Raw genomic sequence first — 23,443 nt, 5'->3', positions numbered from 1 at the left:
TGGACCACCAGGGAATTCCTGAGATATAAATCTGAGTGTGTTTGATACCGGAACCCAGGGTCTTATCCTGCAGCTGGTTAGAAAAGATTGGAATGCAGGCTGGGAAACAGAGAGCATAAGAAAGTGAAGAAGTGGCAGTGAGTGTCTCGCAGGCTGTACGTGGGGAATGGGGGGTAATCCGTGGTAATCCAGGCTGGGTGACATCTGGGGACCCCGGGCCTGGATGGAAGGTGCCAGCCAGGCTCTCCATGCCTCATCGCCATGGCTCACAAAATTGAGGAAATCAAGGACTTTCTGCTTACAGCCAGGTGAAAGGATGCCAAGTCTGTCAAGATCAAGAAAAATAAGGATAATGTGAAGTTTAAAGTTTGATGCAGCAGATACCTTTACACCTTGGTCATCACAGACAAAGAGAAGGCAGAGAAGCTGAAGCAGTTCCTGCCCCCAGCTTTGGCAGTGAAGAAGCTCAAATGAACCACGCATGCTGATTTGAACTGTACTGAAATTCTAAAAATTAAAAAATAGAAGAAAGAAAGTGAAAAAGTCACTAAGGAGATAAATATTGAGGACAAGAGCAGTGAAACTTACCTGTGACTTTATATAAACTTAGATGAAGATGCCCATTTAAAGATGGTCCCCAAAAGACAGGCTGTACCCTGAAGCAGGGAAGATAAACAACTCCTGGGGAGGCCAGATATCCCCTGAAAGGGGAGAAACTGAACTGATTGTCAAGAAGATAGTTTTGGGCAAACAAGAACCATCTTCAAGATTCTAGAGTTTTGTGAGCAAGAGATGCCAAAATAAATCCTCTCGTGGGTGCTACATTCAGTGTCACTGTTCGTTTCTGTTGGGGCCAACACTCTATTTGTTCACTTACCATTTACTGAATGTCTACCAAGCCCTGTGCTAGACTCTGAAGACAGAGACCCAGATGAAACATTGTCCATACCTTCAGAGAGATTCCAGGCTGGAGCAGGAAGACAGACATGTAAAGTGATTCTTACAATTCAGAGTGGCAAGGGTTCTGATATAAATTTCCACAGGGTGCTACAGGAATACAGGAGAAGGGTACCTGTCCCTGCTGTGTACACCAAGGAAGACTTCTTGGAAGAGGTGACCACTTGAGCCCAAAGAATTTGTGGGAATTAGCCAGGTGAAGGAGGGAGTAAAGGGCATCCCTGGTAGTAGAAAGAGCAAGAACATGGGTGGGGGACATGGGGGTGTAGAAACACCACGGCTTGATTGAAGCAGTCATTGTCAGACATTGCTGGAGCTACAGGGATGAGTGTGGGCTCCATGAGGGCAAAGCCCACTCTTTGTTCTGTTCCCCATTGTTACTGCAGTATCCAGCATGGTGCCTGGCACACAGTAAAGGTCAGAACTCCAGTAAGGAGTGTGGGAACAGAGGGGAGGAGATGGACTCCAGGGCTGGAGTGTGTGAGTGACTGAAGGGTGTATATGTCTGAAAGGACTTTGGCAATGAACAAATGCGCTGAAAAGTGAAATTTCACATTCCTTGGGGTTTTGCCTTTTGGGAGTTTCCTATTTGTAAAAATACAGATTCATTGCTATTTGACATTGGAATTGTACAACAAAGAATGTTGCTCACCACCCGTTGCTACAAGGATTAAGTCATTAGCCACTGCAGTGATTGACCGACAGTGCACCCTGACAGGAATTCAGGATGAAAACCAGGATGGGGCACTCTGTACTTTAGAAAACAGGCCCCTTACATAGTTAGGGTGTATATTCAGGAGGAATTTTAATGAACCCAGATTCTTGCATCTTCCCACACATAGTAAAGCACTAAAATCATGAACTGAGATACCTGTTACTTGTGACTAGCAGTAACCCGTTTACCGAGATGTATGCTTGACTGCACGTATTCCCTCACCAAAATCATATGTATACTGGCCTCTCCCTCTATGTCTTTGAAGCAGTTCCTCAGAGTTAGAGACTCTTTCCCAGGCTATTGTCCTCAATAAGGTCCCTGAATAAAACTGAAACACACAATTCATGTTGTGTGTTTTCTTATTTCCATCGACAGAATGGTCAGAAATACATGCTGAGAAGAAAAAGGAGGTCTAGGGTAGTTAAACCTAAAAGTAACTCACTTATCCAGGAATCTAACCTTCCATCTCCTTTCTATTTCCACAAATGCCCTATATCTTCTGAAGGCGCCCACCTGGAACCCCTGCCTCTCCAGAACCCAGCTGAGAATCAAGACTGCCAAGCCACAAAAACAAAGGTCATAGAGTCCACAGCGGAACAGGTAATTTTCTCATTTAGTGTCTCTGTATTCTTATTTTACCCAGAGTTCTAATAAGTTTCGTCGTCTGGGTTCCAAGGTAGAGAATGTATAAAGCAACAAATTAAACAGCAGATTGACAGGAGCAAGAAGCACAGTTATGTTCGTAGTTACCGATTGCTGGACATCTACTGCCTGCAGGGTACTTTACTGGCGCATGCCTCATCAAGTCCACTCAATAACCCCCAGAAACGGAGGCTCCAAGAGGGGTAAATAACTTACCTAAGGACACACGGAAACGTAAGCAAGCCTGGCAGATAGGAGGAACCAAACCCGTGCTCAGTGCCTAACCTGCAGGAGGAATTAAAGAAACAGCAGTCTGGGGCCATTTTGTGTGTGAGATAAGCCCTTCTGGTTCCCACAGATAGCAACGTTCAGACACAAAGGGTCACTCCTGGAATCGTCATGAGAAAAGATTGCATTGTGTCCACTGCGCTCTGTTCAGAGTAAGGGAACTATGTGCTACATTTCAGAAATATCAGATAAGTGGGTGAGTTCTGGCTTTGTCCATGAGCTGTGACCTTGAGCACACTGCCGCTTTTCCTCCTCTGATGGTGAGGGTTATTGTTTGAACCAACAATCTCTGAAATTCTTTGAGTTCCAGGCAGCTTGGACCAACTCCTATCTCTTGGAAGACCTTGGCTGTGGAACCCAGGGTCCATTCAGGACTGAGAGCGCCACCTGGTGATTCAACCTTGTAAGTGAGATTTTTCACTTCCTCCTGTGCCCAGCCAACCCAGTCGACAATTCCAGTTTAGACCTGCAGGATGGTTTTTTTCCCCTAACTCCTTGAAATTGCTTTTAAAATGTTGTGAATATGTGTATTTTCCTGGTTAGAGGGTACATAGATTTTCATCACAAGTTTCTTAATCCTCCCTTTCCCCAGTCCAGGTTTTTACTTCTGTCAGTAAATGTGAGGCCCAGAGCAGAAGTGATCCATTCTATAAACATGGACTGGAGGCTGTGACTTTGTTTGGAAAGTTATTGTACCTCTCTGAGCCTCAGCTTCCTCATTTGTAAAATGTCGATAAGATTTGTACCTCCTCTGAAGTCTGCTCAAAGAATAGGAGGAGAACTTCCATAGAAAGTGTGCCTGGCAAGAGCATTATTATATATTATGAGGAAATTTTCTCAAAATCTTGCAAGAAGTCAGCCATTGGCTGGAAAAGCCAGGATGCAGGTAGGTACTGTGTCTCTGCCAGTTTAGCAGAGACAGGGAATTCTAGACAGGGAATGAAAAAATCTTAGAGTGGAATTAAGTTTAATGCACTTGTCTTTGAGAAATGGGGTGGAACTTTTGCAAGGTGGGAGAAAGAATTGAAGCGAACAAAGATCAGATTCTGGGACCCTAAGAGGTTGGGAATTCCTGGCTACACAGCCGAAGGAGTTTGACTGAAATCTTTGGAAAAAGAAAAAATAATGGCATAAAACGCTACCTGACCACGTTCCAGGCCAGTGCCTTGGCATACTGAGAGCCCAATCAAAGTAAAGAGAGGCAGGCTTTTGTAAAATGCCAGCATCTGCTCATAGTAGAGCATCAAAGGAAGCAAGAACAATCTTTTCTCCAGAAGACGTGAGTGGAATGATGGTTAAGGCAGAGAGGAAACTAGAAAAGAAGTACCCCAAGTTCTCTGAGTCCCTTAGTTGCTTAAATACCTATTGAATGTCCATCAAGTGATGAATGGATAAACACTATGTGTTATCTCCATACACTGGAATATAATTCTGCCATAGAAAGAAAGGAAATACTGATACCTGTTACAACATGGATGAACACATTATGCTAATGGAAAACTTTATGCTAAGTGAAAGCAGCCAGCCACAACACACAGTGTTTGGTTTCATTTATATGAAATGTCCAGAATAGGCAAATCCATAGAGACAGAAAGCAGATTAGTGTTTGCCAGGGGTTGGGTGTGGCGGGTGGAAGGAATTGAGAGTAATAGCTAAAGGGTAAGGGATTTCTTTTGGGGGTAAAACAAGTCTAAAATTGATTGTGGTGATGGCTGACAACCCTGTGACTATACTAAACACCACTGAGCTGTAGACTTTAAGTGGAAGAATGAAAGTGTGTTATGTGAAACATACTTCAACAGTGATGTTGAAAAAAACTCTCATTGAACGTCACACATCTGGGTAATCACAATAGATGGATCCTCTATCATTACGTAAACTTTGAAAACAAGTGTTAACGGGTATGTAATATTCCAACAGCTGCATATTAGGTAACCAGCAAAGACTGTAGTCTCCAGAAGTTGGTGACACTGGTTGTCCCTGGGGAAGAGGACTGAGGCCTGGGGGAGGTGGACAGATGGCTCACTTTCCAGATATAATTGCATTACAAAAGTGCTTGGATTTTGTTTGTTTAACTTTTTATTCACAAACACCAATGAAGTATCTATGTTCTCTGTCCCATCTATGTATCATTTTTCCCCTCATTGTTTTGTCACTTTCCCATTTTTTTCTACTTTAAAAAAATTTGTGGTAAAATACACATAACATAAAATTTACGTCTTGGGAGTCCCGTGGTGGCCTAGTGGTTAGGATTCCGTGTTTTCACTGCCATGGCCCAGGTTCGATCCCTGGTCAGGGAACTGCAAGCCACGTGGGCGTGGCCAAAATAAAAAAATAAAATAAAATTTACCGTCTTAACCTTTTTTTTTTTAACCTTTTTAAGTGTATGGTTCAGTGACATTAGGTACATTCACATTGTTGTGCCACCATCACCACCATCCATCTCCAGAACTTTTCCTCTTGCAAAATGGAAATGACAGATAAATTAAACATCTCCCCATTTCTCTACCCACTCCTCACCCGCTCTACCTTCTGTCTCCAGGAACTGGATTGCACCAGGTACCTCTCAAATAAGCGGTGTCATACAGTATTTGTTCTTTTGTGACTACTTTACTTCACTTAGCACAATGTCTCCAAGGTTCATCTGGACTTTTTTTTAAACCATTAGCATTTTATTAGTTTTCCAGTTAAAAAAACTAGTTAGTTGTCAAAAACACACCATGTCTATTTTTAATATAAAGTTAGGGGAAAAAAGTAGGAATGAAAACTGTAAAATGTCATCACAACTTCATAAAAAAAAAGAACATCACACATTGGAATGCAGCAGAAAAGTTCCTGGTGATGATAGTGATTACTTCTAGATGACTTATGGTTACATTTTCTTTTCTCTCTTTGTTTTTTCATTATTCTAGACTAAGCATAACATGCTCATGTTTATAATCAGGAACACAGCAAATGCTATCTAAAAAATAGACAACTTCAGGAAAATGCTTCATCCAAGCTTTCGCAGGATACCCTGAGATTATTAAGTTCTTCTGTCCCCATGAATTCAATACCTTTGTGACTGCCAATCCACATGTCCCGATTTGGAGTTAGGATGGTAACATTTATGTTGGCCGACAAATGCACTCAATAGGTGAGGGTGAGAGCAGAGAACAGGAGTTGTTTTGTTTTTTGTTTTTTCCTTTGGCCACGCAGCATGTAGGATCTTAGTCCCCTGACCAAGGATTGAACCTGGGCCCCTGGCAGTGAGAGCGCAGAGTCCTAACCACTGGATGCCAGGGAATTCCTGAGAACAGGAGTTTGATGGGAGAATGTATTCACCTGAGTCATCTGGTACAACTGGCTCCCAGCAGGTCTCCTCCTGGATAATCCTGTTGTTTCCCACCTTGGAGTCGTCTTATGGGGGGAAAGTGGTCTGTTCCAGAGGTACTGGCTCTGGAGAGCTGCCTATAGTTCAGTAACTTCACAGTGATAACTTGTAATTGGTTGTCGTGGACGTATTTCCACCATGGAAATTAGCGGACACTACAATCACCCTCACTGCCACCAGCCGAGCATCTGTGGTTCCACATTCACCAGCACAGGCTGGGCTCCTTTCATCCTTTAGGATGAGTGAGCCATGCATCTCTTTTCAGCTGCTGGTTGCCCATTTCTCAGGGCACTGGGTGATCACTTTCCTCATGCCTCAGTAAGCAGCATTTTATCTTCTGAGGGTGGATCTGCTTCCAAGTCCCGTGGTTCTTTGTCACTTGGAGACACTGAACTTCAAGCTCTTGGTCTTGAGTCCAGAGAGGAGACGCTGGGCTTTGGTCAAAAATAGATTCATTTTGCAACTCTGTATTTTTCGTTTTCCCGTCTCATCCTGCCAGCTTTGTTTTTGGCTGCACCTTGCGGGATCTTAGTTCCCAGACGGGGGATGGAACGCAGGGCCCCAGCAGTGAAAGTGTGGAGTCCTAACCACTGGACCACAAGGGAAGTCTCCCAACCAGCTTCTTTTTGGAACTTCGCCTGATTTGGAACTTTCTTTCTACAGCACCTGCACCTCAATTCTTTTCTTCTGGGCAGAAGGCAGAGGAGAGGTGAGAGAAGGTGGTGTTTGGGGAAGGGTTAGCAGGCTTTCTTCTCCAGAGAAGAAGCCAGGTTGATTTTGTTGCCCCTGGTTTCTGAGGCACCAGCCTGTGGGTCCCCGACCCATCCAAGAAGGCATGAGTAGGATTTTGACATCCACCTCCTAGTAATGCTTTTTTTTTAAATTAATTTTTTATTGGAGTATAGTTGATTTACAATGTTGTGTTAGTTTCTGCCTGTACAGCAAAGTGAATCAGGTATACATACATATACATATATCCACTCTCTTCTAGACTCCATTCTCATATAGGTCATTACAGAGCACTGAATAGAGTTCTCTGTGCTATACAGTAGGTTTCCATTATCTTTTATATATAGTAGTGTGTATATGTCAATCCCAATCTCCCTTTTTATTCCCCCTCCATAGTTCTAGTTCTATAGTTTTATAGCACACGGTAGGCATCCCACTAGACAGACCTCTCAGTAATTCTTGAAGTGAGGGGTCCAGAGCTGGACCTGAGGGGCCAGGCTGCTATCTGAGCTGTTCCCAACTGGCCCACCCTTTCTGAGCCCCCAGGAGAGGTTGAACGGAGAAGCACGTTGTTGCTAAGAAACCTTTCAGCATTACCTCTAGGGAGGGGACTTGGCAAGAGGAGTAGTGGGGCGGAAATAATAGGTGGCTGGATGGCTTCAAAGACCCAGGCTGCAGGAGCGCTGGCTCTGGAGTCAGGCAGGAGCCCCACCCCATTCCTCCCACCAAGACTGATCAAGATGACACCGCCTCATGGGACTTCCCTGGCGGTCCAGTGGTTAAGACTCTGTGCTCCCAATGCAGGGAGCACGGGTTCAATCCCTGGTCAGGGGAACTAAGGTCCTGCATGCAGCACAGGCGTGGCCAAAAGAAAAAAAAAAATGATGACACCCCCTCAGACCTGGGTTCAAATCCAGACTCCCCCATTTACTTGAGATGTAAATTGGCCGCTCTGAGCCATATGTCAATTGGGAAGGGTAATGAATGAATGGACACAAAGCACCTAAAATAGAGTAAGTTTTTCAATTCTTGGGAGGTGAAAATGAAACAAAACAAAAACAGCCATGTGTAGCAGGCTGAGCTGAGAGGTGTTTGAGCCTCATGTTTAATATCTGGTTGCAGGATTTAGGAGTCCTGACAGGTTCTGTTGGGGCGCATCTCAAATGACAGACCCCAAAGCGATGCTTTAAAGACTTTTGAGTCCCTTACTGTATCTTCACGGCCATCCCATGAGGTAAACATTGACTATAAGGTGGAGATAGGTGAAACTAGGACTTTGAAAGACCCCTACCTTGCTAGAGACCCCACAGTGAACCCCCAACTCACCCCCAATGTCACTGTTCTAGGTAGGGCATTTTCCACTGTCCAGAGTGGCCTGAAACACAACTGGATGTTACAGCAGGGCACTTCCTAACAAGTCCTGTCTCAGAGTCAGCAGCAGCCTTCCCCAAACCAGAGAGAGTGGGTGCTTCCTGGGCCAGCTCTGTCCCACACTGAGTGGTCTGGAAGATTCCTTTGAGCCCTGCTCAGGGAAATGCCCATGTCTGCTGGTCTGGTGACATCCAAAACATCCAGGCTATAAAGAAAAAAATACTGCCTGCCATTCCAGTTCTACAAGGATCAAGCCGCTAGCCACTGCAGTGGCCCACAACAGTGCAACCTCTGGGGAATTCAGGATGGAGAAAACAGGAAACATTCTGTGCTTTGGATATACAGGCCCCTAAATGGTTAAGATGCATATCTAAGGAAAAATTTCAAATGACCCCAAATTCTTGCATCTTTCCGTACATAGAAAAATGCTAAAATCATTAACTTAAGATGTCTGTTCTTTGTTGTTATCAGTAATCTTTTGATGCTTGACTACATGTTTTTCCCAGCGAAAAAGATCATATACATCCTGGATTGTACCTTACCTCTTCGAGTGGTTCCTCAGAGCTAACTGAGAGACTGTCTCTGGGGCTGTGGTCCTCAGTAAGGTCTCGAAATTCAACTTAACTCACAACTTTTACATTGCACATTTTTCTTTCAAGTAGACAAGACCATGGCAGCCTTTGTGTAAGTGACAAGATTGGAACTTGGTTTGGCAGGAATTGGAGTCAGACAGACATGGGTTCCAGACCTGGCTTTACCACCAACCGGCTTTGTGACCTGGAGCTTAACTTCCTAGCTGTGGGTTTCTCACTTGTAAAATGGGATTGAATGATTCTTTAGGTCCAAGGGTTGGAGGGAGGGCCCAGTGAGATTAAGTTTCTAAAACTGCTTTAGAAAAAGGCCCCAGCTATGCAAATGTGAGGTGCTCTAATCACTGTTGTAAAATATCCTGTGGGAGGTTGATCCTTGTAGGAGTGGAGAACTGGTCAAGAGACTGTCCATTTGATTCAGCAAATATACCAGGAGGGTGTGCTCTGAGCAAGTCCCCCTGTGAGGCACCAGTAGGGTCACAGAAAATTCCAGACCCTCAGCTGAAAACTTGCCACTTATTAATTGTACTTATATCTTGTTAACTTCAGGTGAGGATGTGAGGTGTTTGTCAGGAAAGCTTGAGCAGCTTCAATATCAAAACCAATCAACTTTCATTGGTCTATTTAACAAATACATATTGGGTGGTAACCGAGGTGCCGGGCACGGGGAAGACAGGACCGTGCGTCCTGGACATACTTCACTTTCCATCACCAAGTAAAAGATGAAAAACAGAAACAAAAGGGGGAGAGGAAGGAGGAAAACTTTGAGGAGCTGGCTGAAGAGGTAAAATCATTGAGCAGAAGAGGAAAAAAAGAAACTGTGCAGCATCATGGCTCAGTTCATGGGTGAAACATACACTTTTAGTGGTTTCAAGAGGATTTCCTCATGGAAAACGTATTTCAGTAAGGGGCCTTTGGGCAACAGATCGAATGATTTTCTTAATAGCATTGTTTGTTTTTTCCCCAACATTTTATGATGAGATGAGGGGGAAATGTTCAAACATAGAAAAATCCAAAGAAGGGCAACACTCCCATATCCACTTCCTAGAGTCTACAGTTAATATTTCACTCTACTAGTTGCAGTTTTGTTTCTTTCAAGAGGAAGTTTCTGGTAGGGCTGTTTCAAGGATCAGCTCTTCCTGAGTATATCATAACCGTGTTTTCCCTAGGACAGAAGGCTGGGATGGGGGTGTGGCAGGAAGAGGGGGATTTTAGGCTGGGAATGAAGTTCTCTGGGAACCAGACTGGACGGGGGTGGGGGAACTAAAAAGGAAAAACGAAAAAGCTCCCGGAACCCAGTTCCGCTGCCCTGGCTCTTACTGTGTGGTCTCAGCCAGTTAACCGGAGGACCAGAGTCTCGTGGCTGCTCTTGGCTGGAAGGTCTAAGGGATCATCTTTCTCCTGCTCTAGACTTGCCTTCCTTCTGCAAAGGGTAGAGAAAGGCAGCGATGGCGGCCCTGGCGTCCGCCCGGGGCACAGGAAAACAACTAAGAATCCCTAGAACAGCTAAGCCGAGGGGACCCTGAATTCTGCCCCTTGGCAGGCGACCCCTCCGGCTCGCGACGCTCCTCCGGGCGCCGCATCCGGAGCGCCCGGGAGGTAGCAGCCGGCGGGCCGGGGCGAGGGTGCCGTCCTGCAGCAGCCGCAGGCCTTTGCCCGGCCCAGCCCGGCTGAGTGGGCTCGGGGAGGGACCAGCTTCTGTGCTCCTCCCCAGGCCTGCCCCGACCCGGCTCGGCGCGCTCCGGCGTGCGCCCTTTGCGTAAAGCCCTCCTCCCGGGCCAAGGTAGAGGAAGTTGGGCTCCCGCCTGGATGGGCGGGAGGGAGCCCAGCTCCTGTTGTTTTCCGCCAGCGGGAGTGGGTGGCGGGCGCAGGGGGCGGGGTGCGCCCTCCCACCCCGGGCCGGGCGCTCGGGAGAGAGGATCGCGCTCGGAGCCCAGCGCAGCTCCCAGACCCTGACATCGGGCTCACCCCAAGCATCCTTCCTGGGGGTTGCGGAAAGTGGAGTTACTCTGTCGTTCCGAGGACCTGGGAGGAGCACTCAGTACTACCCCAGGAGCAGGAGTCCTTGGGGGCGCACACCCAGCCAAGCCGGAGCCTGCGTTTCCCGAGGCGAGAAACTGCCTGCATCTGGGGCGAGATGGCCGCAGGCGTCCGGGTGTCCGAGCCCCGGGTCCTCGTCTGCCTCGGGGCGCTACTGGCCCGCTGGGTCGCCGCAGGTAAGGGGCTGCGATCTGGAGGGAAAAGTTGAGTTTTGCCAGTCAACGGTGGGGAGGGAGAGCCGGGGACCGAGTTCCCTCCGACTCTGCCGGATCCAGTTGTGCCGCGGCCCCGAAGTCGCCCCGGGAGGATCTTGAGTTTCCTGCTTGCAGCTTGGCTTTTTGCAGGAAGGAATTTTCCCGGACGCTTGATAGAAGGCGAGACATCCCCACCCTTGGAGTGGGCAGCCGGCGAGGCTCGAGGGGCCTGCGGAGAGGTGATGGGAAAATTGGGGAAATCGAAGATGGGAGTTTTGAAGATGGGAAAATTGAAGAGGCGTAAAATATTTATTTTTTTTTAAGCGTCGGATGTAAATTCGCGTTCTGGTTTTACGTGCTGCGATGGTTCTCAAATTCGAGGCTCCTTTATTTTCCTCTCCTCCCTCTGCCCAAGGTTGAACTTGCACCTGTAACCTGTGAATTTCCCTACACACTCCTGCAAGCCGACCTGTGTGGACTGTCGCAAAGTTGTGCTTTTCTCCTTCACTTAAATAACAAAACAAAACAAAACTTTTACTTTGAAATAATTTCAGACTTACAGAAAACTTCCCCTACACTTGACATCACCTCTTACACTTGACATGATTGGCAAAAGGTCTTAAACGGTTCATCTCTGCTCTGCCTTGTAACAATAAAGAATAGAGGGTTGCTTACAAAAACATACAGAATTTTAAAAAGATTGAAAAATTACTTTTGAATTTAATTCACCAGCGAATGCATGTGAGAGGACTCGGGTTGAGGGAAAGGAGATGCAGTTTCCCAGAATGCTTGCAGAGTCCTATTTTCAGGCTTACCCAGTCCAGCACACCCAGCTGATCTCTTGTAGGTTCCTAGAGGAATTGCCTGCCCTACCCCGAGCTTCCTAGCAGCAAGTGCCCAAACTTCCTAATTGTGAGGCTCTCCCATGTTTTTATTTTGCTTTGTTTTTAGCAATTATTTAAAAATAGTAAAATTTCTCATGAGCTAGATTTCTCGTTTAAATGGAAAACTCTGAGGATCTGGCAACACATGGCCTGCTTTCCCACGTGGAACTGAGCAGTGGTTACCCATTTTCATCTAGGGCAGGTGACTGCAAATTGGTTCCCCCTCTCCCTGCTGCAGTACTTACCCCTGGCCCACTACAGCCATGGACATGACCTGCTGGCCCCTCCAGGCATATACTTAGTGGTCACTGTGCTGTGAGGAGGAGAAGCGGACACACGCCTCCAACTGGCCGACCCTGAAAGTTAAAGGTGATTGTGTATTCCCTTTTCCCCAGCTGTGTGCTGCATTTACCGCACTGTGAATATCAAGGGCCTCGGGACATCAGAACCCTGAGCTGAAATCTGTACTGGAATGAACTGGCTGCAGCTCACCTCACAGGGAGGCTTCCTCCACTGCCATGCCCAGTTATTTTGATGCCCAGGCCAAGTTCACCTTTGTGTACAGTGCCAGGGGGCTTGCCTCGCTTGATGTATTTTTGGTTTTTTATTTATTTTATTTTTTAAACTTTTATTATTTTTTATTAATTTTTATTGGAGTATAGTTGCTTTACAACGTTGTGTTAGTTTCTGCTGTACAGCAAAGTGAATCAGCTGTAAGTATACATGTATCCACTCTTTTTTAGATTTCCTTCCCATTTAGGTCACCACAGATCATTGAGTAGAGACCCCTGTACTATACCTTTGTATTTTTGTTCTTTGTTTTTCAAGTCGGAAGCTGTCTGGGGGGAAAATATTGTCTTTCTCCTGTCACTTAACTCTGGACAATGTTCATGCCCCCCACTGTCACCTCAGGTCGTAAACCTGGGGTCATTCCTGGGGCAAGGTTGGTAGGGAAAAAAATAAATGTTTGAGTACAATGTCAACTCTGTAAATGATAATATGAAGGCAGCGCTGGGAAATGGTTGTTTCTATTGCCCCTTCCTTTGGTCCGTATTCTGCATTTAAGGTTGGGGGACCTTCGGGGACCCTCTGGGCACCTGGTGGACGACTTCTAGTAACACAAACTGTTACTGTGTCTTATTGTCTCACCCTTCTGGTTGGGAGACCAGAGTAAATTCCTGTGACCTGGAGCACTGAAGACCTGAATAGCAGTCCCAGCTCTCACAATGGCTTGTGTGGGACCTTAAGTAAATCACTTAATCTTTCTGAACCTCAATTTTCTCAACTGTAAAATGAGGGGGTTTAGGATGATCAATCATGGAACTAGTGCACCCTCAGGGACCACTCATTCCTTGTCCATGTCAGACATCACTAATTGATGACTGTAATTCTTCTCCACTGAGCCCTGACTCAGCCTGCCCTCACCTTTAACCCAGCCCTCGGGACTGAAGGATCTCTAAGGTCACTTTCAGTGGTTAAAAAGAATGGAGTGAGCAAAGCCAGGAGAAGTGAAATGCCTTAAAATGGTGTATTCTGTGGTTATGTCATTCTACTCCTTGGAGGAGAAGACGATGTTAGCTCAAGTTCCAAGACTAAAGTTTCGCCAGGGCTTTTGCCAAGGAGCCGGGCAAGGGGCAGGTCTGCAGATCTCGTGAACACACGTTGCATCTGTAATTCTCCCGTACTTCTCTCCTCAGTGGGGACTGCCCCTGAGAACTTGGCAATTGTTTAAAAATAATTCTCACTTGCTTTTTAAAGTGATTGTTCAGAGGCGTTTCTTGCTTGTTTCAGAATCTCTAGCATTAGGTGACATTTTCTGCCTTCCAGCAAGTGGCTTAGAATTTTTTTTTTTCCATCTTGCCCTGGCTTTGGGGAATGGTGTGGCCAAAATGGGGAAGAAGTCAGAATGTCCTGTGGCTCCAGGCTGACTGATCTTTCAGAGGGAGCCCCTTCTCACCAGACAAAAGGCCAAATACAGATAACTGTTACTCTTTCTTTTATGAAAGGGAAGGTATTCCAAAGGCAGGTGGCAGTTAATTTTTTTATAACAACCTAATTGAGATATAATTTGCATAGCATACACTTCACCCTTTTAAACTGTACAATTCAGTGGTGTTTAGTGTATTCACAAGATTATGCAACCATTACCACTAATTCCAGAACACTAATTCATCACCGCAAAGAGAAGCCCACTACTTAACTATTAACAGTCACTTGTCACTACCCGCCCCCATGCCCAGACAAGCCACTTCCCCGTCTCTAGACAATAGCTAATCTACTTTCTATCTCCATAGATTTGCCTATTTGGACATTTCATATAAGTGGAATCACACAATATGTTGTCTTTTATGACTGCCTTCTTTCACTTAACATAGTGTTTTCAAGATTCATCCATGCTGTAGCATTCGGCCTTTTTATAGCCTAATAATATTCCCGTTGTATGGATATACCACATTTTATTTATCCATTCATCAGTTGATGGGCATTTGGGTTGTTTCCACCTTTTGGCTGTTATGAATAACTGTGAGCATGCATGTACAAGTTTTTGTGTAGATATGTTTTCATTTCTCTTGGATATACACCTAGGAGTGGAATTGCTGAGTCATATGATAATTTTAACCTTGTGAGGAAATGCCAAACTCTTTACCAGTGTAGCTGCACCATTTAAAAATCCTATTAACAATGTATAATGGTTCCAGTTTCTCCACATCTTTGCCAACACTTGTTATTGTCATTGATTTTAGCCATTCTAGTGGGTGTGAAGTGTTAGTTATCTTACCATGGTTTTTTTTTTTTTTTTGCTGTACATGGGCCCCTCACCGCTGTGGCCTCTCCCGTTGCGGAGCACAGGCTCCGGACGCACAGGCCCAGCGGCCATGGCTCATGGGCCCAGCCACTCTGCGGCATGTGGGATCCTCCCAGACCAGGGCACGAACCCGTGTCCCCTGCATCTGCAGGGGGACTCTCAACCACTGCGCCACCAGGGAAGCCCTTTACCGTGGTTTTGATTTGCCTTTCTCTAGTGACTAATGATGAGCATCTTTTCATGTGCGTATTGACCTTTTGTCTATCTTTTAGAGAAATGTCTATTCAAATCCTTTGCCCATTTTTAAAATGTATTGGTTGTCTTCTTATTGTTGAGTTGTGAGAGTTCTTTATATATTCTGGATACAAATCCCTTCTCAGATGTGATTTGCAAATATTTTCTCCCAGTCTGTGGGTTATCTTTTCACTTTTTTTTTTTTGTATCCAAACTGTGTTTATTGGGATGGTTTCCCATTCATCTTGATTCAGGGCGCTTTTTTTTTTTTTAATTAATTAATTTATTTTTAACATCTTTATTGGAGTATAATTGCTTTACAATGGTGTGTTAGTTTCTGCTTTATAACAAAGTGAATCAGCTATACATATACATATATCCCTATATCTCCTCCCTCAGGGCGCTTTTAATACTGCTTCCATCTAAAGGAGCATCCTTCTGTAAGCCTTGCTTTTCCTCCTGTAGGCTGGCAGAGGACAGTGGAGCAGCCAACACACAAAACTACTGTCTGTGCATATGGCTAAAGATGGTGGTGATTTTATAGCATCCTGGACATTTCACGTCCGTGAAATAGGAACTGGGGCTCTGCACCAGGCGCTTCTTCTTGTGTTTCTTCTCTTCCAGAGAGGGATGAAGGAGATCCTTTGCGAGAAGCATGTTCTCATGGGTAGATCGTCACCGCTGGAAAGGTCTTTTCACTTTCTTGATGGTGTCCTTTGCAGCACAAAAGTTTTAATTTTGATGAAGTCCAGTTGATCTATTTTTCTTTTGTCACTTTACTTTTGGTATCATATCTAAGAAAACATCGCTTAACCCAAAATCACAAAGATTTATTCTTTTGGTTTTTTTTCCTAAGAATTTTATAGTTTTAGCTCTTACATATAGATCTATGGTCTATTTTGAGTTAATTTTTTTTTTTTTTTTTTTGACCTTGCCACTCGGCTTGCGGGATCTTAGTTCCCTGACCAGGGACTGAACCTGGGCCATGGCAGTGAAAGTGCTGAGTCCTAACCACTGGACTGCCAGGGGACGCCTGATTTTGAGTTAATTTTTGTATATGATGTGAGGTAAGGGATCCAACTTCATTCTTTTGCATATGGAAATCTGATTGTCCCAATACCACTGTTGAAGGCAGTTTGTTTTGTAATGAAATATCATCTTTCACAAAACCCCAATATATTCACGTACTTTGAAAACTTCTGATGTGGTGGGAAAAGAACTGAATGGAGAAATCTAGACTCTAGTTGCATGCTGCTCCCTTCTCATTGTAGGACTTTGGGCCAGCCCACTTCCCTTCTTTGCATCACACTTCTCTCATCTATTGAATGTGACAGCATGAGTAAGAGACCTTGTATTTGAGCACTGATTGTGGAGGGGGCTGGAAAATTGTGACACTTCTCAGCAAAACTGGCTGCATTCGCTTCTGTTTACCTGGTGGCAGTCTTATGCCAAATCAATTGCCTTAGCATTTGTCAGTCTTTTTTTTTTAATTTTTAAAAAACGTTTATTCAGCTGTGCCAGGTCTTAGTTGCAGCACACGGGATCTTTTAGTTGTGGAATGTAGGATCTAGTTCCCTGATCAGGGTTCAAACCCAGGCTCCCTGCACTGGGAGCGGGAGTCTTAACTGCTGGACCACCAGGGAAGTCCCAGCATTTGTCAGTCTTGAATGAGCATCAGAATCACCTGGAGGGCTTGTTAAAGTGCAAAGTTCTACCTTCCACCACCCACCCCTGGTTTGTTTCTGATTTAGATGTTCTGGGTGGGACCTGATAATCTGCATTTCTAACAGTGCTGCTGCTGATCCGGGCTTTTCCTTCTGCCTGGGAACCCCAGCTTCACCTTCACCTGGCTAATTCTTTCCTGTCCATCAGATCTCAGTATGGCTTCCTGGAGGAAGCTTCCCTGACAAAAACCACAGCTGGACTTAGGAGCCCCTTCTGTGAGCCACTGTTGTGTTATTTATCACACTGCATTGTAATTGCCAGTTTATTGTCTGTTTTCTCCACTAGACTGTGAGATCCTGGTGGTCTCTGTTTTGCCCACCATTAGCTCCCCAGTGCCTGGCACAGAGCATGCCCCAAAGTCCTCACTGTGAGCTTGTTCTTGCCTGGAGCTGCTGAGAGGTCTTGCACTGGACTCGAGATGGAGAGAGACAGAGAGAGCAGCAGGAAAGAGGGAACAAAGCCAAAGCCCTCTTCCTTCCCCTCTTCTGGATTGCTAGGCAAATAAAACCACTGGGGTCCTGTATCAGTTATTTATTACCACAGCAATGCTGCATAACAAACAATGACAAAATGGCAATAAGTGCTTATTGCTCAAGGGTCTGGCATGGTTGGTCAGTTGGCTCTGCTGATCTTGCCTGGGCTCACTCACATGTCTGGGCGTCCACTGAGTGGCTGAAGACTGATCTAGAATGGCCACAGCTGGGAGGATTGAGACAACTGGGGACTGCACCATATAGTTGTCATCCTCCCCCTGGCACATAAGCTAGGCATGTCCTTCTCAGGGTGGTGGCAGAAGGTGAGAGTGAGCAAGCCCAGTTACACCAGTGCTTTTTAAGCCTCTGCTTGAACCACATTTACTAACACCCCTTTGACCAGAGCAAGTCACATGGCCCTGCCAGAGTCAGAGTGGGAGGGCGCCACAGAGTGACATTGTGAAGGGCATGGATAGTGGGGAGAGGGGGTTATCAGGGCTGTTTGCAATTGTGATTCACCACAAGTTCATTACTGTCAGGTACTGGCCAATTATCCCGACAGGGTGGGGCTCTGTGTGTTATTGCATCTCAAAAACACATGCCTGATTTTTAAAAAATCTTAATGAAGAGGGACTGTGCAAAAAGGGAGATCAAGAAAGGTGGGGCTTCCCTGGTGGTGCAGTGGTTGAGAGTCCGCCTGCCGTTGCAGGGGACACGGGTTCGTGCCCTGGTCTGGGAAGATCCCACATGCCGCGGAGCGGCAGGGCCCGTGAGCCATGGCCACTGAGCCTGCGCATCCGGAACCTGTGCTCCGCAACGGGAGAGGCCACAACAGTGAGAGGCCCGCGTACCGCAAAAAAAAAAAAAAAAAAGGTGGTAACAGCCTGACCTTTCCTCACTCAGGACTGGAGGCTGTCGTCATTGGAGAAGTTCACGAGAATATCACGCTGCGCTGTGGCAACATCTTGGGACCGAGGGGCCTCATAACCTGGTACCGCAATGACTCGGAGCCTGTCTTCCTCCTGTCCTCCAATTCCAGCCTCCCGCCAGCCCAGCCACGCTTCTCTCTGGTGAATGCCAGCTCCCTGCACATGGAGGCGCTGAGCCTGCAGGATGAAGGGAACTACACCTGCTGGGAGGTCCTGAACGAGACTCGGTGGTTCCAGGTGTGGCTGCAGGTGGCCAGTAAGTGGTGGGTGGGGACTGAGACTGGCTGGCGTGGCGCTAAGAGCCTGGGACCCGAGGAGGCCTTTGGAGTCAATGGCCTGGGTTTCATTCTGGGCTCTGCTACCTGCAAGCTAAATGACCTCTCATACCTGTTATTTCCTCATCAGTATAGTGGAGATAAAAGGGATTCTTGCCTCATAGAATTGCTGTGAGGAATAGATCCCAGTTTATCTATATACAGTGCTGTAAATAGCTCCTGGCATATTAGTTAGCTTGTTAATATCATCCTCGCTATCAATCTCATTTTATTATGCAACAAAGTCAGAGTATAACATAATCAAGTCAGACTGACTGAGTTCCAATCCTAAGGCTAGGTCACCTTGAGTAAGTAAGTAGCTTAATAACTCTGTTTTTCAGTAGCTTTGGTTTTTCTTATTTGTTAATTGGGGACAATGCATTGCATACCTTATCAGGTATATGCTCTTATGCTGTAGCGCTAAATGCAGGGCTTGGTATGAGCTACTGTTACTACTGTCTTTCCTAAATCAGTCTGTCAATATATATGCATGAATTTAGAGCAAGGGTTGGCAAATCATAACCTATGGACCATTTCTAGCCTGTTGCTATTTTTGTATGGCCTGCAAGTGACAAATTTTTTTTTACATTTTTAACGGTTGAAAAAAATCAAAAGAAGAATGATATTTGTGACATGTGAAAATTATATGAAATTCACATTTCGGTGTCCATAAATAAGGTCTTATTTGAACACAGCAACACTCATTCATTCCCATGTTATCTCTGACTGCCTTCAGTGCTACAACCTCAGAGCTGAGTGGCTGTGGCACTGATTGTATGTCCTTCAGGGCCTAAAATATTTACTCTCTGGCCCCTACAGAAAAATTTGTTGGTCACTGGTTTAGAGAGATATCCACATTCTATACCCAGGGTGTATCATTGAGTAGAAATACCCATGTGATCACTATTGCTCCCTGATTTTCTCATCTATAAATTATTTACTCATTCCTTTAGTCAATGTGTATTTATTGAGAGCCCAATGCCAGGCACTATTCTAGGCACTGGGCCACAAGAATGGACAGGTCAGAGAAGGTCTCTACCCGTGTGGAGCTGATATCCTAGTAGGAGAAGACAGACAATAAGCAGGTAAACAAATGCATCAGGCAGTTTCAGAGTGACAGGTGCTGTGCAGACAATTGAGATGGGGTGATGCGATCAGATCCTCTGAAACATTTTACATTGGTGGGTCAGAGAGGAGCTTTTGGAAAGAGTGACATTGAAGCCGAATGATAAGTAGGAGCCAGTCACATGAAGATAAGAGAGAGGGATCCAGGCAGAAATTGAACTAGTGCAAGATGGGTTGAACATGGTGCGTGTGTGGATGAGGAGAAGGCTGGTGTGGTGGGAACCCTGGGTGTGAGAGGGCAGGACGTGTGAGACATGGAAGGCAGGGCCAGACCATGTGGGGCCGGGTAGGACTGGTGTTATGGGTTGAATTGTGTCCCCCAGACAGATAGGTTGAAATCCTAACCCTTGATACCTATCAACGTGACCTTATTTGGAAATAGGGTCTTTGCAGATATAATCAACTTAAGATGAGGTCATTAGGGTGGGCACTAATTAAAATTGACTGGTATCCTTATAAGAAGAGGAAAATGCATGCAAAGACAGAGACACAGGGAGAATGTCGTACTGTGGCAGAAGCAGAGATTGGAGTAATGTAGCTGCAAGCAAAGGAATGCCAAAGATGGACGGCCATAACCAGCAGCCAGGGAAGAGACAAGGAAGGGTTCTCTCCTAGAGCCTTCAGAGGAGTACAGCCCTCCTAGCACCTGATTTCATACTTCTGGCCTCCAGAACAGTGGTAGAATCAATTTCTGTTGTTTTAAGCCGTCTGGTTGACTTACTTTGTTAAGGCAGCCCCAGGACACTAATACACCTGGTCAAAAATTGGGATTTTATTCTGGGTGCAGGAGGAACTCCTGGAGCTGTAAGCAAGCAGGGATGTGGTATCAGTTGAATTACACGTGGAGAATGGATGTGTGCGGTCTCAAGAAAGACTGGTAAAATAAGAAACAAGGAAACCAAAAGCAACTATACTCCATTAAGTTCTTTTAAAAGAACTTAAAGAAACTAAAAACAAAGAAACAAACAAAAAACCACACAAGGAAGCCAATCGGCGGTGTAAGATATTAGTGGCCAGAGTCAGGGTAGCAGCACTGACCTTGGTGAAAATGTACAGGTTCAGAAAATATTTTGGAGGTACACCTGCAAGATTTGCTGGTGGATTAGAAGTGGAGGATGAAGGAAAGAGAGGCTTCAAGGACACGTCTAGATTTTTGGATGGTTTGTACGTTTTCCACCAGCTCTTAAGGCTAATGGAATTTGCGAATGCAGTGTTTTTGGGTCTGGAGACGCCATGGATGAATTGCTGAATGGCCAGGAATGAATGTGGGTGTATCAAAAAATGTCACCCAATTTGGCCCAGTTCTGATTGGTTCTCACTGTGAGCCCATGGGCGGGTGCCAACAGGCCTCCCTCACTCCAGCTGTCAAACGGTAATTAATAATTCCTTCGGGAGAAGCCCTCCTGCAAGGCCACGAAGATGAGCCAGCTCTGCCTCTCTGCAGCCCTTCTAGTCTTCCTGGGCACCCTGGTGGCCAGCACCTCAGGGGGTGAAAACAGCAACCAGGCCCAGGCCCTGCACCCTGCCTTCTGCCTGGAGCCTCCCTACGTGGGTCCCTGCAGGGCCCTGTTCATCGGGTACTTCTACAATGCGAAGTCCAGGCTCTGCGAGACCTTTGCTTACGGCAGGGGCAGAAGGAAGCAGAACAACTTCCTGGATAAGGAGGACTGCATCAGCACCTGTGGTGGCCGCAACAGGGCTCAGGAGAGCCGGGCAACTGTGCTCCCCTGAGATGGCAGTCTTAGGAGGCCCCAGGGCTGGGCTGCTGCTGCTTCTGAAAGATTTGAGCCTCCTCCTCTACTTCCTTCTCAAACCTACCTTCCTCAGCAGGACCCTGCCTCTTTCCTCACTTCATCCTCACCTTCATACCCCTCTCCACCATTACTGCACTCCTTGGAGGGTGCAGCGATGGAATTTCTGGCATCCAGTTCTGAGCATCAGTGGTGGCAGAGGTTTTTTTCAATAATGAACCCCCTTTCCCCCACCCCACACACACAAAATTCCTTCGGGACTTCCCTGGAGGTCCAGTGGTTAAGACTGTGCTCCCAACGCGTGGGGCATGGGTTCAATCCTTGGTCAGGGAACTAAGATCCCACGTGCTGCACGGTGCAGCCGAAAATAATAATAATTCCTTCATGTCAGTCTTGTCAATAAGTGTCTTTGCTTTTGACCTCAGAGGAGTAAGGTGGCATTACAACTTTTGGGGCTTTTTTTTTTTATTATCACTCTCTGTGGTTTATGATGCTTTTATCTGACACTGACTTATTAATCATTGGCTAAGTTTATTGGAGGTTGGATTAGTTTCATTATTGCCCTGTAGGGAGATAAATGCAAGGTCTTCTTATGATGAAAGTGAATTTACATAAAAAAAAATCACTAAACTCAAATGGTGTTTTGAGCTCCCTGAGTTACTGTGGTATGATTTGTGTTAAGGAAACTTCTTCATTTGGAAACATAGGGGGTCCCTGACTGGTGTAGGGCTTGTTCGTGAAAACAGGACACAGGCTGCCTTAGTCAGTTTGGGCTGCTATAACAAAAGTAGCATGGTCTGGGTGGTTTAACAACAAACATTTATTCCTCACAGTTCTGGAGGCAGGGAAGTCCAAGATCAAGGTGCCGGCAGATGCAGTGTGTGGTGAGGGCCTGCTTTCTGGTTGGCACATGTGTGTCTTCTCTCCTTGGTGGAGAACAGAGAGGGAGGAAGCAAGCTCTGTGGGGTCTCTCCTTATAAGGGCACTCATCCCATTCATGAGGGCTCTGCTCTCATGACCTAATCCCCTCCCGAAGGCCCCACCTCCAGATGCCATCACACTGGGGACAGGCTTCAGCATGTGAATTTTGGGGGATACAAACGTTCAGTCCATAGCACAGGTGTCCTCTGGTTTCACAGACACCAGGGCCCTCTGGAACGTCAGGCCTCGTCCCCATTCCACGAGAGACCCCGGGCCAACACCAGACCCTTCTGGGCACCAGGGAGCCCCTTCTTGCTCCTCAGACAGTGGCAGAAGGGGAGGCCTTGGCATCTCAGATTGGAATTCAGCCCTCATTTCTGCATGGAAGATTTAGGAAAATGGATTAGGCTTGACCCAACCACTACTTCCGGGAGGGTGGTGATGTTGCTGAGTGGCTGAGGGCATACACTCTGAGGCCCAGCTGCCCGGGTTCAAACGCAGGTCCTGCTGGCTGTTGTCTTTGTGACCTTGGGGAAGTCGCTTGAACTCCTCCAACCTTAGTTTTATCATCTGTGAATTCAGGGGTAATGGTGGAAGCTAGGCACAGATTCCCTGCACACATTCATGAGATAAACACACACAGACTTCAGCACAGAGTTGGGCACACGGTGTATATGCACTTGGTCCATGTTACCTCCATCAACTGGTTAAGGAGGTGACGGGATTCTTGTGGGAAAAATGCATCTCAAGTTCCCATCCGTGAGTACATCTGGGCTTTTCGAAGAAGACCTTCGTGCCTCTTGCTTTTCCCGTCTTTCTACTGACATGGTTGATAACTTAGTCTCTTAAGGAGAAAAGTTTGGAAATATTCTAACATGGCCTTGGAAGCTAGGGGAAAAAATCTGAGATGTGGCAAGTTGTTATCTGTACGTGACTTTGTTTTCTTGTTTTGTTAAAAAAAATTTTTTTCTTCCAGCTTTATTGAGGTACGATTGACATGCAGCACTGTATAAGTTTAAGGTGTCCAGCATAATGACTTGACTTACATACATCATGAAATGTTGACCGCAATAGGTTTAGTGAACATCCATTGCCTCATATAGATACAAAATTAAACAGCAATTATTTCCTGTGATGAGAACTCTTAAGATTTACTCTCTTAACTTTTATATATGACATACAGCAGTGTTAATTATATTTATCATGTTGTACATTACATCCCTAGTACTTATTTATCTTACAACTGGAAGTTTCTACCTTCATCCAAGTTCCCCTCCTACTCTTCACCTCTGATAACCACAAATCGGATCTCTTTTTCTGAGTCTTTTTGTTTGTTTGTTTCTGAAGTATAAGTGACCTATAGCATTGTTAGTTCCTGTTAC

General features: G+C 45.8%; 1 protein-coding gene and 2 pseudogenes across 5 annotated transcripts in view; 2 read left to right on the top strand and 1 right to left on the bottom strand.

The window, feature by feature from the left end:
* Positions 1–261: 261 nt before the first annotated feature.
* LOC309970534 (large ribosomal subunit protein eL38-like) lies at positions 262–474 on the top strand (annotated as a pseudogene). Its single transcript has one exon. The product of its transcript is annotated as a large ribosomal subunit protein eL38-like (transcript).
* Positions 475–10,608: 10,134 nt separating this feature from the next.
* The window catches only part of VSIG10 (V-set and immunoglobulin domain containing 10), a 36,743-nt gene continuing 23,908 nt past the window's right edge, over positions 10,609–23,443 (top strand). For 2 of the 3 annotated variants that reach the window (XM_082852609.1, XM_082852607.1), the window contains exon 1: positions 17,577–18,206. In XM_082852609.1, the coding sequence (XP_082708735.1) occupies positions 17,798–18,206 (409 nt within the window). In that variant the 5' untranslated portion in view covers positions 17,577–17,797. Of the gene's footprint in view, positions 10,882–17,576; positions 18,207–23,443 lie in introns of those variants that run through there. The other variant, XM_082852608.1, reaches the window with a different exon arrangement.
* LOC309970295 (small ribosomal subunit protein eS27-like) lies at positions 14,686–15,480 on the bottom strand (annotated as a pseudogene). The gene has a single exon. The product of its transcript is annotated as a small ribosomal subunit protein eS27-like (transcript).

Source organism: Leucopleurus acutus, assembly GCF_964270905.1.
Source record: "Leucopleurus acutus genome assembly, chromosome: 13".
Classification (NCBI taxonomy): Eukaryota; Metazoa; Chordata; class Mammalia; order Artiodactyla; family Delphinidae; genus Leucopleurus; species Leucopleurus acutus.
The sequence above is the reverse complement of the archived record's forward strand: the minus strand, read 5'-3'. Positions and strand labels throughout refer to the sequence as shown.